Raw genomic sequence first — 18,628 nt, 5'->3', positions numbered from 1 at the left:
CGAAAGGAATATGGCTCAACATTTTTGCAATCTGACTAGAACATCAATATTTTGCCCTTGCATATTTTTCAGTGTGGACCTGTTTGAAATTCCATGTCATTTTCACATCTACGTAAACTTATTCGTGAATATGAAATCGTCCAACCGGATGAAATCCAACTTCAAATATGTTAGCCTTAAGTAATAACCTATTGTGAACTGTGACTCTTAAATTTAATATTATTTGTCACGGCTAATCTTATAAGTGTAGAAAATGCGAGTACTTTGGAAAAACTACTTGGCATTAACTTCATAAAGTATCTGCAAGAATCGTAATGTCGTAAAGATATCGTAATGAGAGAGGCTGTGGGGATCGCCCACTTAACGACAAACTCGAGAACGTATTGCAGGGGTTGGCTTTACTCTCCTCTCGTAGGACTGCGTATGTACCTCAATCCCAGGTTTCAGGAAGGGTTAAAAATGTTTGCAAATGTTTACTTGTGAAAATGGATGGAAATATCCGATATAGAAACTACTGCAAGACTCCTGTGCTTGCAGCAACTGGCTATATCACTCGTGGATTTTCAAAAAAGGACAGACTTCTGATTGGAAGACAGTGCTTTCACCTGGGAAAGCGGCATCTGAAGAAAGGTGTTTTGAACAAACTATTCCCATTGCTGCAAAGTGGATCCAAACGATAGATTTTAAGTAATTTTGGGAATGCTTTGCATATTAGGGATCGGAAATTTAAATTCAATTTAGAAGTCACCAATTTTCTTCGTGCAATTGGACCTCGTGGTGACGCCGTGCTTTTTCAGGGCCCTGGCCTTTCTGTGGTCCCTGCAATGTAAGAGATGACGGCCCAGGCTTTTACGTCTTCTGTTTACTCACTTGAGTGTGGTTTTCTTTTGGTCCTTTTTAGGGATGAATCCGGGTAACCATTCTGTTTCAGCATCGCCATTAGATGTCTTTTCTCCTCTGTCAGCGACTCAGCATCCGTTACCCGGATTCAGCCCTAAAAAGGACCAAAAGAAAACCACACTCATGAGAGAAAACGGAAGACGCAAAAGCCTGGGCCTGTATGTATTATTTAAATTGTCAACATATTGCTAGAGGTTAATTGATTTCAATTGTACATATGGAACTCTTCAAGACATTAATTTTCGTTCTTCTCCTAATTCTGACTATCACCATCAACGTTCCTCATTATCTATTCCATTTTACAACAAGCTAAGCATTCAAAATACATAAATTCACTAGGGGATTTGAAAAATGAAAAATGCCAGCATGAATTGTTGTATTGCCTGCTCCAATAGTCACCATACTCGACTCGACTCGATACTCGTGAGTAGTTTTCAACTCGACTCGAAATGAAAAAGCCTTACTTGCACATCCCTATTGTGGTGACATCTTCACGAGAGACCCGGCAGCAATTTTTTTCCAGGAGAATAATTTGAGCCATTTGCTGTTTTTTTGGAGAATTAAGTGGATTTGCAGTGGTTTGAAAAAGATGCGATTCATGTGGTGGAGACATTTCCATTGAATTGTTGGATTTATTTCCAATACTCATATTCAATTATCATTTCACCATATTATTGTGTATCATTTGATAGGCTTTGCTCATCAAGTGCTTGCTTTGTACCTAAGATTTTTCTGTTTCGCTTTAATGTCACATGTGGTAAAATTACTTCATTGCCTCTCAATGGTTTACTTCAATGCATTTGTAAAGTGCATTAACAATATAAACCATGTTTGTGGCACATCTTGCCTTTGTGGTGTCCAGACAATCCTAAAGCTTGAGTGTGCATCTAGCCTGATCCATTGTTGGACACATGCTTGGGCGTCATCAGGTTAGACGCTAGCAGCTTCTATATTCAGGGGCTATGAGTGCACTCGAAGACAAGTCAATGGTCTAATGCGCAAGGCTGAAGCTCCTCAAATGACAAAATCTAAATGCATCTACATTTTCTCATTGGTTGTACACATCCATTCATTGGCCACGTGTAAACCAGTCTTATGTCTTTTGGCAGTGAGTCCAAAGAAGACCCACCGTGGGTGCTGATTGCCAGTGGAGGGGAGGACGGAGCCATTTCCCTGGATCTGTTGGAAGTGAGTGAGGCGGTCAGTGGACGCTGTGAGGGTGCTGTTCGCGCTTCTTGGAAACTGGAACGTGCCGCTGCCACCCAAATTGCAGGTGAAGGAAATGAGTGTGCTGTACAGTCCACAATTGTCCCACGAAATACCTATAATTGTCAAGTGTTTAGTGCAATTGTGTCTTCCATTGATTTCAATTACAGCAAAAGGAGGAAAAGAGAACTGTGTAAACCACTCAGAAAACAATAGTACTTCATTACGCTATCAATCACAAAAGCACAACATGGTGCGCATGATAGACGACTTGACTCAATGGTAACTACATACATACATAAATGCTAATGCTGGATTCTGGGATTGTAAGCAATTATAAAATGAAAAAACAAAAAAACGTAATTGAAAGGATTGAAAGGAGAAAGTAGGCACCCAACAACAATGAAAAGCAAGAAAGGTGGGGGAGGATGTCACCATCATCTACATCTACATCTACATAATACCCTGCAAGCCGCCTAAAAGGCGTGTGGCAGGGGGTGTTAGGACACCAGCCGTTTACAGCTATAAAAAAAAAAAAAAGAAGTGCTCTAACGAGGTTGGGACAAGCGTTTATTAAAGTCCTTTATTGTTCGGGGGAAAAACGAATTCCCATATCTATCCGTTCGGCAAAAAATCTCTCTTAATTTATCGCTTCTGTCGGACCTGGAAATATAGTGTGGCTCTAAGATTATGTTCTCTGTGTGGCTCTTAAAGATATCCATTCTTAATTGTTCAAGCAATCTAAGCCTAGCGCGCAGCCCGTAGCGGTTTTTGACGAAACGCGCAGCCTTCCTTTGTATCTTATTCAGTTCGCGGATTAAGTCTTTCTGCACTGGATCCCATACACTCGCTGCATATTCAAGGTGCGGTCGGACGAGAGCGAAATAGCACCTTTCTTTTACTTTCTCATCCGAAAATCTTCCCACAATACGCTTGACGAATCCTAATTTCTTCAGGGCTATGCCGCAAATATTCTTTATATGTGTTCCCCACGTGAGGTTCGAGGTTATCGTAACTCCCAGGTACTTCACTTCGTCTGTTGCCTTTATGATAATGCCATCCACTGCATAAACATTGTTAGTGTTGGATGAATTCCGCAAGAAATGTACCGCCATGCATTTGCTCAGATTGAGTTCGAGTCCCCACTCTTGACTCCACAAATGAACGTTGTTTAAGTCCGATGATAGAATTTCAGAGTCGGAGTGATCACTAATTTCGCGATAGATGACAGCGTCGTCAGCAAATAAACGTATTTTACTGCTAATGCGGGAGCAGAGATCATTAATGTATGTAATGAACAACAGGGGGCCGATTACGCTTCCTTGTGGAACACCTGATGTAACTTTTACAACATCAGAGCTAATTCCGTCAAGAACTACTCTTTGTTTACGATCTCTGAGAAAGTCGCGTATCCAGTTTACAACTGTTTCGTTTAATCCGCATGACTGTAATTTGTATAAAAGTTTGTTGTGAGGTACAGTGTCGAAAGCTTTCTTAAAATCTAGAAATAATGCGTCAACTTGTCTTTTCGATTCACCAGATTTTAAATCGTGAAGAAAGATCATCTTCATCATCAATGGAACCAAGACACTGCAGCTCATCCAACTTCACGCCACGCAGTATTTATATTCCTGTTCAGCCTCATATCACTCATTCTCTGCTTTTTAACTGGAAAATAAGAAGTTAAAAATTTCTATTGAGCACTACGAATAACCTGCTGTTAAAAGGTACAGAACTTAGTGGAAAGGTTTACTAAAACATAAATTACTTGATAACTTCAGGCTTTGCTTTGTGAAACCTCTCCATGTTGGAAGTAAAAAAATAAAACTTTGTAAGGTTCGCTATTAATTTTATATGCGCACGACCTGGGTTTCGTAACGTGGTTACATCTTCAGGTGACTGATCTTAAATGCATCTTATATTTATACACACATATGACAGTGAGGACGTCTATCGGAAAGGGGAAGGACTGGTTGAGAGGGTGGGGGCTTTTTCTTCCCCAACACTGCTACCTCCCTTAGCTCTCGTCTCCTCACCCACTTTAATCCCGCCCTCCCCTCGCTGGTCAGATACCCATCCTCACAGGAAAAACCCTCGTCCCAAATCAAGGCTGCCCCTTCCCCCCCACCCTCCATTCCATTCCGTGCTTAACCCCCACCTACGCCCTCTCAACCAGTCCTTTCTCTTTCCGATAGATGTCCTCACTGTCATATGTGTGTATAAATATAAGATGCATGCAGGTTCAGTCAACTGACGATGTAACCAAGTTACGAAACCTGGGTCGTGCCCATATTAAAATAATAGTGAACCTTACAAAGTTTTATTTTTTTACTTCCTATAAATTACTTTATGATGTAATGACAAAAGACTTGATCAAACTTTTTAAAATTATTATTCCTCTTTCATACTATGCATTATTGACAATGTTAAGTGATAAAAGTTTACCCAAAAGTCATCATACTTGACATGTGACGTTAAACTTTCAGTAGAATGTAATTCTGATTGAGGCAAAGGCCGTATGGGGCACAGTGATCGCAGTGCATAGTGCAATTTTCAATAGCATTAATGCTGAACCAGGTGGTGCTTAACTAGAGCTGGGTCTCAAAAGATAAATGATGCTAACAATGGAACAGGGTTAACTCATTCCCTGCGGTATGGAGTCTCACATGACCTCAAATACACTTATAAATATGATACTTAATGCATACATACAATATTTAATTATATACCATATAGTATCTCATTACTCAGCGAGATTGTAATACAGTAAACTCTCATTGTTACGAAGTTAATGGGACCAAAAAACCTGAGGTGCATAATAACGAACTTTGTAAGGGTGTTATTCCTTGTTGGAATCATTGCAAAAAAACGTACCTTCCCAAAATGTCTTTTCTCTCCAATCTCCCGTGCTAATAGTTGCACTGTGGAATAACTTCAGTGTCATGTGTATGGCATAGATAAACCAATGCAAGGCTTCGAAAAGTGTGGTATCCTGCAGAATGCAACACTGTATAACAACGCGTTAATTCGCGATGTGAAGCACTGATCTAGATGCGCGAGCGATGCAGCTGGAGCCGAAATAAATTCACTGTCCACGGCAAGGAAGAACAGGCGAAATGCTGAACAGTTACCGACTTCAAAATGGATAAATTGATACTTTGTTCAGGCTGAACTGAAAGTGCGAGCTCCTTCAGGCCACAACCGCATCGCATTGGTTCTACTCCAAAGGCACCTAAGTTGAAATTTAGGGCACCCCTTAATTTTTCGAAAATTTGTGTGTCCCTAAAAGATCATAAATAAAATTTTTTCAGGAAAAGGACTTTCTGTACTGCCTATTTACAAGAGATAATGAGGCACCACGATTCCACAGAATTGAAACTTATTTTATGATGCTGTGAGGATATTGAAGTATATCTTACTGATGAAAGAACCATAATTGCCAGAGTCTTGGGTAGAGTGCACGAGGAGAACTTGAACTTAGCACATTGCTTATAACGTACCATAGTATGTGTATATCCACCTAAATGCCGTATCTTACCCGTGGAACTTTGTAATAAAGTTCATTTTATAACCGCCAGGACCTGGACTGAAGTTCGTAATTTCGTAATTGCAAAAGTCTTTTAACCCGGCGGTAGTCGCGCCCATTTTCCAAACATAAACGGTCGCGTGGGGTGTCTCTGACACCCCAAAAGATTTTCTTCAATTTCTTTCAAATAGTACATATTATTTAAATATTTCACATCTCGACGTATCCTTTGTTTATTTAGGAATGGATATACTACATATTTCAAACCATAAATTCAACTTTTATTATTTTTGAGAAAATATTTTTGAATACCCTATTTTCCAGTAGGCAGTCCCAGTTCCTCCGGAAAAATTGCCAACTTTTTTTTTGTTTCAGCCAAAGAACACAATTGAAATGTTGAGATATAAAGACATGGGATATAATTTTATAAACATCAATCACTGTATCTCATCATATTTTCAGCGTCGACCTCTATTTGCCTTACGTAAATACTAATAAATGTACTAAAATAATTTACTTATCGATATTGAATCGATTTCCCAGAATGTATTCTTGAGGAAAAATTTACGATGATATTACGGTCACTTATAACTATTGTAATAATCCTGTTACAAATTATATACAGCATTGGAAAGGTAAACTAAGAAATATGTAGTCCTCAACAGAAGTTCAATTTCGCGCTATTGATAAGTTTTATTGAATCTAAAGAATGTAGAAAGTAAATCATGTAAACTATTTACTTACTTCTCATCACTTCTCAAAATTTTCAGCAAATGTGTACCACGCATTAGTTTCTAACACAGTTCACAGTATATTTTTGTTTTTATATTTGTTGGAAAAAAACACATCTTCCAAATATTTTTTCTTGTTTTCTCCTCATCCTTTTCTCCGGCTCATTTTACGCATATTCCTCTATTTTTCAAGTCTCTTGAGATCGTGTTCAATATGGATCTATACTGTATGGAAAAGTTAACGATCGAGTTATCTCACGAAGAAAACTTTGCAATTTTGATTGTGAATTGGAATACCGAGGTATAACAAACACACTGATGTCAGCAGTGTTTGTCAAATGAAAGAAAATGGCCATGGATCATCTACTGATGTTTCTGTTAGTATGATAGGTGCTGCCTATTTTGTCTAATGTGGCTAGACCTCCTTCAGTGCAGTTAGAAAAGGTCAATATTTCCGGTTTTCTTTTATTATCTGTTCGTCTTGGATTCATTGACAGAAATAGCTGTATGAATTGTTGGCGAAAGAATTACATTCTTTGACCATTTTACAACGCAGGAAACTAGAGCTTTTTTCTTCCTAAACCAAAATAAGCTGCTATTTTCTTCTTTCTTTTACTTATACGACTTTCAGTGATAAATCTCTTTTATTTTTTGCGCACTGTTCCCGCAACCGTCAAATTATTGCTTAGAATTTCATCTGCTTGCGGAATATAATTGAACCAGTAGTTAAAATTACGTTCCTTCCGTTTCTGTTTACAAAAGAAAAAATTCGCTTTAACTCTTCTTTTGGACTGTTATCTACAAAAAATGGACCCTCTGGTTGCCACCCTGAGTAGGTACATCTTCAAATACAATCGAATTTGCCGATACAAAAATTTTGATGCTATATTTTGCGGGGTTCGAAGGTAAATATTGCCCATATGAACATCTTATTTGAAAAGGAATCACTTGCTCATCAGCTTTTTCTCATGGCCCAATTCTATAATGTTGCCGTGTACGGCGAGCAAACATCTCAAATACATCTCTACTTGGTGCTAATTTTCCACTTTTCATTTTCTCTACTCTAGCAGTCACGTTATCGAAGCGAAAAGATAAAGGGGAAAAGAGAAATATGTTATGGCTCATGGGGGAATAACATATTTCCACTCCTAATCCATTTTGGTTCCAAAACAATAAAAAATTCTGTTACTCAGTTTTATTTGCCCTGGCTAAAAGTAAAATTCTATTCAGGAACACTAAGTCTTTCCTGTCTGTTTCACTATCTCTCTTACGAGAATAATTTTCAGTGACTTTTTCTACCTGAATATTTGTGCAATTTACAATTTTCTCTACCATTTTTTCAATGAACATTATACGAAAACAAACCATTCGTGTTTTGAATTTGAATTTATTTTGCTAATAGTATATAATTATAATAATTATATAATAATAAATAATTTAATTTGAATTTATTTTTGCTTCTCAGTAACACTACTACAATTTTATGTTCTTATGTTTGGTCTTGATCCCTGCGTATTACACGTTGCAACTCCATACGTCCCAACGTACATAAGCTCCCTTCCCTTTTACAAAAGTTCATCATCTCTGCACTGTTGTTCAGTGTAAGTGTCATGTGCAGCTACATGACACCCATCTTCTTTTTCATCAGAATCAATCTTCTTCCCTCAAAGATTTATTCAAAAGACAAAGACTCTTTCTTTTACTCTAGAGGTAGCTGACATCTAGTATGAATTAAAAACGATGAATGTAAGTATTACAAGGCCAACCTTCAATGGTAAATTCACAGAAATATGTAAACAATGATTTTTTTGAATAACTACTGCCCTATCGTTATTGAACGAAGTCTTCAAAAAATTACTTCTAAAAAATCGCATTTTCTACAAAATTTGACGTCAGAAACAAATAATTCCTCATCCAAATTTTCAATCAAAAGTCAAAGTATATTAGCTTTTTCCTTTTTTTAGAAAGACTGCAGGAATCCATAGTGTACTGAATTAACGTGCTGTACGTACTACATGATCGATTTTTCGTGGCTCACTTCGAGAAAAATCACTGTAACATTATAAGAAATTACTAACTTTCTATTTGTTTACATAAATTTAGGCAAAAAATATACCAATAAATAAATATTTATTGATGTAAACGTAAAAAGACAACTTCCATGGCCAGTTTCAGAAAAGTAGCTATCAAATGCGATGAAAATGGATGAAAAATATTCAAGGCGACTTTAAATACTAGGCGGCAAACCGTAACGAGAACGGTCGCGTGGGGTGTCTGGCGCACCCCACTCTGCAGAGCTTTGACAAAAGTAATTTTTCTTAAAAACTTACATTGATTTTATAATAATCTTTTACATGTATCCTCAGAAAGCTTAAAAAATCAGCTAGAGGAGGTTACAGGTCATTGCAGTCACAATTGCTAGAAAAAATAGCGCGTATATAAGGCTGGGGTGTCTAGGACACCCCACGCGACCACTGCCGGGTTAATAACGTTTCTTTCACTGTAGATAGGATATGCCTTGTCATCGGGACCAACGGTTTACTTCATAAAAACAAGAACTTTTTAATAACATTGTTGGTATTGATGAGAGTCTAGTGTTTGTCACTACATTGAGGCCTGTCAGGGAGCTTGTTATTCAGGTTCATGTGGATTTAACCATAGGAGGAGGTGACACAAAGAGAAAGTATTGAACTATCGAAGTACTTACTCTGTTTTCGTGATGTTGGTATGTATTTTTGATGTCAATGTATTGGGTTTGAGAAATATGTATCTAATGAATCTATTCAAAAGATCATAAGATCATAGTGTGAATTTAAATCTTTGTAATTGATATAATATTATTAGTAAATAAAATTTGAGAACATTAATGGCAATGTGCTATCGTTAGTCACTTGACATACAGCAATTGCTTAAAATAATTTAGCTCAAACCTGTGATGTAGTAACTACATGGGTAATTGATTGCTTTTACATGTTCATCTATGTGGCATAATTTCATTTGCATATCATTTCACCATTTCATGATTCTTCATTTCAGGAGTCAAGTTTGTAGGAAATAACCACTTGGTAACTGTCTCTAAGTGCCAAGAAGTAGTTCTGTGGAGATGGTGCTATAATGGAGGGAATTCATCTCTCCATGCCTCCAGAGTACACAGCTGCTATTCAACAATACCAGACATCGAAGATATTGATGTGATCAATGCTAAGTAAATAGCTTTATTTCCCCATTCTTTCATTTTGAAAATATCTCCTGGCTGGAAATTAATTTTGAGCTCTTACCGTGTAGTGTTCGTTAATTATGACTGCGGTAAAACTTTCTGTCTGTAAATTTTCAAAATTATTAAAATATTTGCTTTTAAAAAAAATTTCATGATATATCCCACTGCATTTTGTGTGACTTAATATTTATTATTGAAAGGAATGACAGAGAAAGACTGTCCAAAGAAAATAAAAATCTGTTTGACTTGAGAGTTCATATATTTTAATAGTTCCATTGTTCCTTTTGTTGTTTTTATTGTAGGGATGGCGTGCTTGTGGTAGTGTGTGGGTGTGGGCTTGAAATTGTGCGCATTGATGCGGATGAACTGATGCAGCAGGCATGAGGCCTATTTTGCCAGTTGCAAGTGCTGAACATTGGCTTGCATTGGCTCTCTTTAATTGCATTGTGATGCGAGAGAGAAAACATTTTTGGTGCGTTTCAAGGACTCTTCGTAAAGGACAACTGAGTGAGAATGGTAGTGTGAATGAAGGAATATGTACAAATAAAATGAATGGTGAAATTTAGCTCTGTCAGTTTTCATTGCCGTTGACCCAATAAACATAATCATTCCAAAGAGTGAAGGATCAGGATTGAAGTTTTTATGTCCATTGCGGATTGATTAGTTGAAATAAACTGGAAATGAAGTCTATCGATTTCCATCTTTTTTTTTAATACTGCCAGCAAATCATCAGCATATGAAGAATTTTTATTTGGTTCTGTATGAAAAAGGGCTTGATTTTGGACACTCCACTTCCGTGATAACTCTGTGATTGCTATTTTTTTCAAAAATTTCTCGTATGAAAATGTGAGCACAGAAGGGGAAAACATAAATAATCAGGGAAAAGATAAACAGGGTTGTACTGTGTACAATTAGGTTTGTATCATTTCTTTGTGGCAGGTTCTCATTGTGATTGCTGCTTTTTATTAGGAGGAATTTGAGGATCCACCTCACCACGACTGAAGCATTTGTGGGTGAAACAGCAGTCAGTATGCGATGAGAAAGTGACAGAATGAGGGGAAACTTAATGTGAGGAATATCAAAATTCAGTCAATGGGGTATTCAAAGATTAAAACCTATTTTCATTTCCAATCGCAAGCGTAACAGTTTAAATCCTGAGCATGTGAAGATTTTATCAGTTTTTTTAATCATTTGAAAGCTGATTAAAATTATTTTTAATAACTATAAACATTAAAACGTGTATGTAAATCTAAATAGCATTCCTTTGATCGTATGTACTGTGATGGTCCGACGCCATCACATTCTTTTTAATTTTTGATCCGTACTCTTGAGAGCCGATCGTTGGAGGTGTTTGCATTTGGCAAGAGGGGTTTATTTTTTTTTTCTGATCTTTGCCAAAAATTGTATATTTTTTTTACACGTAAGAGTCACAGGGTGCATTTTAATTTTTTTTTTGTGTTATGAAGTGCAAAATCAGTGCAGTGATGTTGGTCGTCTGCGTTCGAGGCAAGGCCTTTCCCTGGGAGAGGATAGAGGATAAGAAAGTGAAAATTTTGAGAAGGAGAGAGTCGCAGTTGGGAGTCCGCCGTTGGTGTGGAGCCGAGAAGGAAAGGCACGAGAATGCGACCCAAGGAAGCAGCGAGTTGAACCTGCAAAACAGTGGTGTGCCGGGCAACATTTGAGTGCGGAATTTGTCGTCTCATTGACCTGCCGTCCAACGCCCAAGGTTCCTGCAGGATCCATTCCTCGCTCAACAAAAACGTCGTAAGAAATCTCGTCGCCACATGTTCCGAAAGTTCCCACAGTTTCATTTACCTTTGACTCCCTACATATTCCTTTGAATTTGCAAACTCTCGTAACTTACCTCAGTGTTTTTGCTCTCCCTTTGTCATTAAAATCCTCAGAAATAGAAGACAAAGACAATGAACTTTAAAAGAAATTATCCACTTCAGAAATTGTGTTAATCACGGGCACTCATTTGGGATGATGTCATGCGCCCTGCCCGCAATCTGGTTTTCCTATCATTTTTATCGTGTATTTGATGGTGACGCCATGTGTATTTTGAAGGGTTCACTATTTTATCTATTTAAAGGTGACAGCCTGTGTTCTGAAGGGTTAATCATTTTCTCGTTTATTTGAAGGTGACGCCGTGTGTGTTCTGGAGGGTTAATCATTTTTTTTGTATTTGTAGTGAAATCGCGTTAAAAACAAGGATTTTCATATCAAAATCAAGTTTTCAATATTTTCAATCTGCGTAGTTAACTCGCGTTTATGATAAGGATTTTCATACTCAAATCACAATTTTAATTTTTTCACTCTGCGTAGTGAAAACGGATTTATAACAAGGATTTTCATATCCAAATCAAATTTTTAATTATTGGACTCAGAATAGTGATTTCACGTTTGTAACATGGATATTCATTGCCCAGTCAAAATCTTAATTTTTAACTCCTCATAGATAAATCGCGATTATAACGAGGATTTTCATATCCAAGTTACATTTTTAATTTATTCACACTGTGTAGTGAAATCGCGTTAAAAACAAGGATTTTCATATCCAAATCACGTTTTTAATTTATTCACTCTGCGTAGTGAAAACGGATTTATAACAAGGATTTTCATATCCAAATCAAATTATTAATTTTTCGACTCGGAATAGTGATTTCACGTTTGTAACATGGATATTCATTGCCCAGTCAAAATCTTAATTTTTAACTCCTCATAGATAAATCGCGATTATAACGAGGATTTTCATATCCAAGTTACATTTTTAATTTATTCACACTGTGTAGTGAAATCGCGTTAAAAACAAGGATTTTCATATCCAAATCACGTTTTTAATTTATTCACTCTGCGTAGTGAAAACGGATTTATAACAAGGATTTTCATATCCAAATCAAATTTTTAATTTTTGGACTCGGAATAGTGATTTCACGTTTTTAACATGGATATAATTATTGCCCAGTCAAAATCCTAATTTTTAACTCTTCGTAATGAAATCGCGCTTATAACGAGGATTTTCATATCCAAATCACATTTTTAATTTTTTCAATCTGCGTAGTGAAATCGTGTTTATGATAAGAATTTTCATTCTTAAATCACAATTTTAATTTTTTCACTGCGTAGTGAAAACGGATTTATAACAAGGATTTTCATATCCAAATCAAATTTTTAATTTTTGGACTCTGAATAGTGATTTCACGTTTGTAACATAGATATTCATTGCCCAGTCAAAATCTTAATTTTTAACTCTTGGTAGTAAAATCGCGATTTTAACGAGGATTTTCATATCCAAGTCACATTTTGAATTTATTCACACCGGGTAGTGAAATCGCCTTTAAAACAAGGACTTTCATATCCAAATCACGTTTTTAATTTTTTCAATCTGCGTAGTGAAATCGTGTTTATGATAAGGATTTTTATACTCAAATCACAATTTTAATTATTTCACTGCGTAGTGAAAACGGATTTATATCAAGGATTTTCATATCCAAATCAAATTTTTAATTTTTGGACTCTGAATAGTGATTTTACGTTTGTAACATGGATATTTCTTGCCTAGTCAAAATCTTAATTTTTAACTCTTCGTAGTGAAATCGCGATTATAACGAGGATTTTCACATCCCAAACCACATTTTGAATTTATTCTAACTGGGTAGTGAAATCGCGTTAGAAACAAGAATTTTCAAATCCAAATCACGTTTATAATTTTTTCAATCTGCGTAGTGAAATCGGATTTATAACAAGGATTTTCATATTCAAATCAAATTTTTAATTATTGGACTCAGAATAGTGATTTCACGTTTGTAACATGGATATTCATTGCCCAGTCAAAATCTTAATTTTTAACTCTTCGTAGTGAAATCGTGATTATAACGAGGTTTTTCATATCCAAATCACATTTTTAATTTATTCACTGTGGGTAGTGAAATCGCGTTAAAAACAAGGATTTTCAAATCCAAATCACGTTTTTAATTTTTTCAATCTACGTTGTGAAATCGTGTTTATGATAAGGATTTTCATACTCAAATCAAAATTTTAATTTTTTCACTGCGTAGTGAAAACGGATTTATAACAAGGATTTTCATATCCAAATCAAATTTTTAAATTTTGGACTCTAAATAGTGATTTCACATTTGTAACATGGATATTCATTGCCCAGTCAAAATCTTAATTTTTAACTCTTCGTAGTGAAATCGCGATTTTAACGAGGATTTTCATATCCAAGTCACATTTTTAATTAATTCACACTGTGTAGTGAAATCGCGTTAAAAACAAGGATTTAAATATCATAATCACGTTTTCAATTTTTTCAATCTGCGTAGTGAAATCATGTTTATGATGAATATTTTATAATACTCAAATCACAATTTTAATTTTTTCACTCTACGTAGTGAAATCGAGTTTATAACAAGGACTCGCACGCTCCGCGCGCTCGTTAAGGGGCTCCGCCCCTTAAAAACCCCGGTTCCGGCTTCGCCGTTTACATTTGTGGTCGTTTGAAGAATTTTAGTTTGAATAATCTCCCCAGAAAAGGCTAGGGGCCGGCTTCGCCGGCCAGGGGGTAGGGAAGCGGCCTCGGCGAAGCCGTTCCTCGTTGAGAGGCGGCTTCGCCGCCCAGGGGTTAAGTGTGCCCCGCCGGGGCTACCCCGCTTAATTCTCAGAACGTCTTCGCCGTTCCTCGGCTGGGGTCGGCATAGCCGCCCAGAGGGCAAGGGCATTTCGGAACTGTTTCACCGTTATTCGTTTAAGGGGCGGCTTTGCCGCCCAGGGGTGGAGGGAGCCCACAGCGGCTGCGCCGCTTGAACGTCGGGGCGGCTTCGCCGCCCGAGGGTTACTTAAGCTCGTTGTGGGGCGGCTTCACCGCCTTGGGAATGAGGAGCCCCCCGCGGCTGCTCCGCTTAGTCGTAATACATGGTCTTCTCCACCGAGAGGGGTGCCCAGGGGGATTGGGGGGTATTAATGTGTTATACATGCGGTCACCGATCGTCCACAGTGATCATGTAGCGATGATTGTAAAGGGTAGTGTAATGCGGCGTAATAGTGGCGACAAGTACCCATAAAAGAACACTTAATGGCAAGTTTTTCATTTTTTTTGCGGGGGGTTCCAACGGAATACCGGGGGCTTTATACTTATGTTGAACGAAACAAATCGTCCTTATAAATTCCGTGCCGATAAGTCCTAGGGGTCCGCAACAGTGGCGGAGTGCTGACGATTCCTTTACCCGGAGAGGCTACTTATTAGAGAATTGTTTTGGGATGTTTCACGGGGTTATCGGGGGTTTTAATAAGTAGAAGGGGCACCGGCTAAGCATTGTAACAAAGTACTCGGAAAGGCGACATTAAAATTTTTTTTTCGGCGAGGTTCCAAGAGGTGATCGGGGGTTTTCTGATATTTTTTCCCGTATGGTTTACGGTGGCTCGCCCTCACCAAATATTCCGGATCTAGAGCTCAGAGGGGACGGGTAGTGCGGCGTAATGTTTGCGAGAAGTTCCCAAATAGGAGACTTAATGGCACATTTAACATTTGGGGGGATTTCATGGGGATACCGGGGGTTTATGTGTGTACTCCCTGCGGTCACCATCCGTTCACAGAAATTACGTAGGGATGAGTCGTTGGGGTAAGAACCAGCGGTGGAGTAGTCACGAAATGTACCCAAAAAGTAGACTTATGTGCAAAATTTTATTTTTTTGGGGTGTAGGAGGGTTTGCTGGGGGTTTATAGGTTTGTACTGCCAATGGTCATCAATCGCCCATATCAATTCCGTAGCGATGAGTGGTAAGGGTTGGAAAAGCGGCGGAATTGTGGCGAAAAGTACCCGAAAAGGCTACTTATATGCAAATTTTAATTTTGTAGGGGGTTTCAGGGGGTTTAAAGATGATGATGTTATATGATCACATCCATTTACTATCATATCTAAGAGAAGTTGTCCCTATGGCATCCATATTTCGAGAGTAATACAATAAAAAATAAATCTCTCCCCGGAAAAAATTAGTAGTGCCCGCAATTTTCATTTTTTTGCCGTTATATAGATTAAATAATTTATTAAATGTTTATTTTTTCTGAAAGTCAATGCATACGTGTATGCAAATACTAAGTTTGAAAGAAATCGATCAGGTTAAAATTGACAAAATCCTGTGTTAATCTTTTGGAAATCGTAATTTTCGGTAATTTTCGGTATATTTTAATTTTTTTCTGAGTAACCAAGGACGACGAAAGAAAATTGTTGCCTACATTTCGTAGACGATGTTATGAGCATATATAATAATCATTTTCGTTATCCTACACTCGAAATTAAGGCGAGGGGAGCGGAAGGAATGAAATTATTTTCGAAAAACCAAAATGTAGACGCCATTTTGTTAAAAAGAAACTAATACTATTACATAATCACGTGACCACGATTATCAGCTTTCAAAAAATGCATTAACGATTCATGTAACACGCATGGTTCGCGCGCAGTAAAATAAAAACAGAAAGAATGTCCCCGGAAAAGGCGCGATTTCGGCCATTTTGTCGTCCTAGCGACGACACGTGGCGGAAACTTCCGGTTTTCGGATTTTTCCTCCGAATCATTTCGGGTTCTCCGCACGCGTGCCAAATTTCAGCTCTCCAGCACTTCTGGAAGTGGTCGGGAATTTGTATCCATGAGTCAGTCACCACAAGGGCTGTATATAGATGGGATTTTCATATTCAAATCAAATTTTTAATTATTGGACTCAGAATAGTGATTTCAATTTTAAACATGGATATTCATTGCCCAGTCAAATCTTAATATTTAACTCTTCGTAGTGAAATCGCGATTATAGCGAGGATTTTCATATCCAAATCACATTTTTAATTGATTCACTGTGGGTAGTGAAATCGCGTTAAAAACATGGATTGTCAAATCCAAATCACGTTTTTAATTTTTTCAATCTACGTTGTGAAATCTTGTTTATGATAACGATTTTTATACTTAAATCAAAATTTTAATTTTTTCACTGCATAGTAAAAACGGATTTATAACAAGGATTTTTATATCCAAATCAAATTTTTAATTTTTGGACTCTGAATAGTGATTTCACGTTTGTAACATGGATATTCATTGCCCAGTAAAAATCTTAATTTTTAATTCTTCGTAGTGAAATCGCGATTATAACGAGGATTTTCACATCCCAAACCACATTCTGAATTTATTTTAACTGGGTAGTGAAATCGCGTTAAAAACAAGGATTTTTATATCCAAATCACGCTTTTAATTTTTTCAAATTGCGTAGTGAAATCGTGTTTATGATAAGGATTTTCATACTCAAATCAAAATTTTAATTTTTTCACTCTGCGTAGTGAAAACGGATTAATATCAATGATTTTCATACTCAAATCAAATTTTTAATTTATGGACTCTGAGTAGTGATTTCAATTTTTAACATGGATATTCATTGCCCTGTCAAAATCTTAATTTTTAACTCTTCGTAGTGAAATCGCGATTTTAACGAGGATTTTCATATCCAAGTCACATTTTTAATTAATTCACACTGTGTAGTGAAATCGCGTTAAAAACAAGGATTTAAATATCATAATCACGTTTTCAATTTTTTCAATCTGCGTAGTGAAATCATGTTTATGATGAATATTTTATAATACTCAAATCACAATTTTAATTTTTTCACTCTACGTAGTGAAATCGAGTTTATAACAAGGATTTTCATATTCAAATCAAATTTTTAATTATTGGACTCAGAATAGTGATTTCATGTTTGTAACATTGATATTCATTGCCCAGTTAAAATCTTAATTTTTAACTCTTCGTAGTGAAATCGCGATTATAATGAGGATTTTTCACATCCCAAACCACATTTTTAATTTATTCACTGTGGGTAGTGAAATCGCGTTAAAAACTAGGATTTTCATATCCAAATCACTTTATTAATTTTTTCAATCTGCGTAGTGATTTCGTGTTTATGATAAGGATTTTCATACTCAAATCACAATTTTAATTTTTTCACTGCGTAGTGAAAACGGATTTATATCAAGGATTTTCTTATCCAAATCAAGTTTTTAATTTTTGGACTCTGAATAGTAATTTCACGTTTTTTACATGGATATTCATTGCCCAGTCAAAATCTTAATATTTAACTCTTCGTAGTGAAATCGCGATTATAGCGAGGATTTTCATATCCAAATCACATTTTTAATTGATTCACTGTGGGTAGTGAAATCGCGTTAAAAACATGGATTGTCAAATCCAAATCACGTTTTTAATTTTTTCAATCTACGTTGTGAAATCTTGTTTATGATAACGATTTTTATACTTAAATCAAAATTTTAATTTTTTCACTGCATAGTAGAAACGGATTTATAACAAGGATTTTCATATCCAAATCAAATTTTTAATTTTTGGACTCTGAATAGTGATTTCACGTTTGTAACATGGATATTCATTGCCCAGTAAAAATCTTAATTTTTAATTCTTCGTAGTGAAATCGCGATTATAACGAGGATTTTCACATCCCAAACCACATTCTGAATTTATTTTAACTGGGTAGTGCAATTGCGTTAAAAACAAGGATTTTTATATCCAAATCACGCTTTTAATTTTTTCAAATTGCAAAGTGAAATCGTGTTTATGATAAGGATTTTCATACTCAAATCAAAATTTTAATTTTTTCACTCTGCGTAGTAAAAACGGATTTATATCAATGATTTTCATATTCAAATCAAATTTTTAATATATGGACTCTGAATAGTGATTTCACATTTTTAACATGGATATTCATTGCCCAGTCAAAATCTTCATTTTTAACTCTTCGTAGTGAAATCGCGATTTTAACAAGGATTTTCACATCCAAATCACATTTTGAATTTATTCACACTGGGTAGTGAAATCGCATTAAAAATAAGGATTTTCATATACATATCACGTTTTAATTTTTTTCAATTTGCGCAGTGAAATCGTGTTTATGATAAGGATTTTCATACTCAAATCACAATTTTAATTTTTTCACTGCGTAGTGAAAACGGATTTATAACAAGGATTTTCATATCCATACAAATTTTTAATTTTTGGA

The 18,628-nt window shown here is 36.3% G+C and overlaps 1 protein-coding gene across 2 annotated transcripts in view; it reads left to right on the top strand.

Moving 5' to 3' along the window:
* LOC124165324 (WD repeat-containing protein 6) overlaps window positions 1–10,145 on the top strand; it is a 63,341-nt gene extending 53,196 nt beyond the window's left edge. For both annotated transcript variants that reach the window (XM_046542683.1, XM_046542682.1), the window contains exons 15-17: window positions 2,010–2,173; window positions 9,400–9,568; window positions 9,883–10,145. In XM_046542683.1, the coding sequence (XP_046398639.1) occupies window positions 2,010–2,173; window positions 9,400–9,568; window positions 9,883–9,964 (415 nt within the window). In that variant the 3' untranslated portion in view covers window positions 9,965–10,145. The remainder of the gene's footprint in view (window positions 1–2,009; window positions 2,174–9,399; window positions 9,569–9,882) is intronic.
* Window positions 10,146–18,628: the final 8,483 nt, after the last annotated feature.

The sequence above is a fragment of the Ischnura elegans genome, chromosome 9, assembly GCF_921293095.1.
Source record: "Ischnura elegans chromosome 9, ioIscEleg1.1, whole genome shotgun sequence".
Taxonomy (NCBI): Eukaryota; Metazoa; Arthropoda; class Insecta; order Odonata; family Coenagrionidae; genus Ischnura; species Ischnura elegans.
This window is presented reverse-complemented; position numbering and strand designations above follow the sequence as displayed.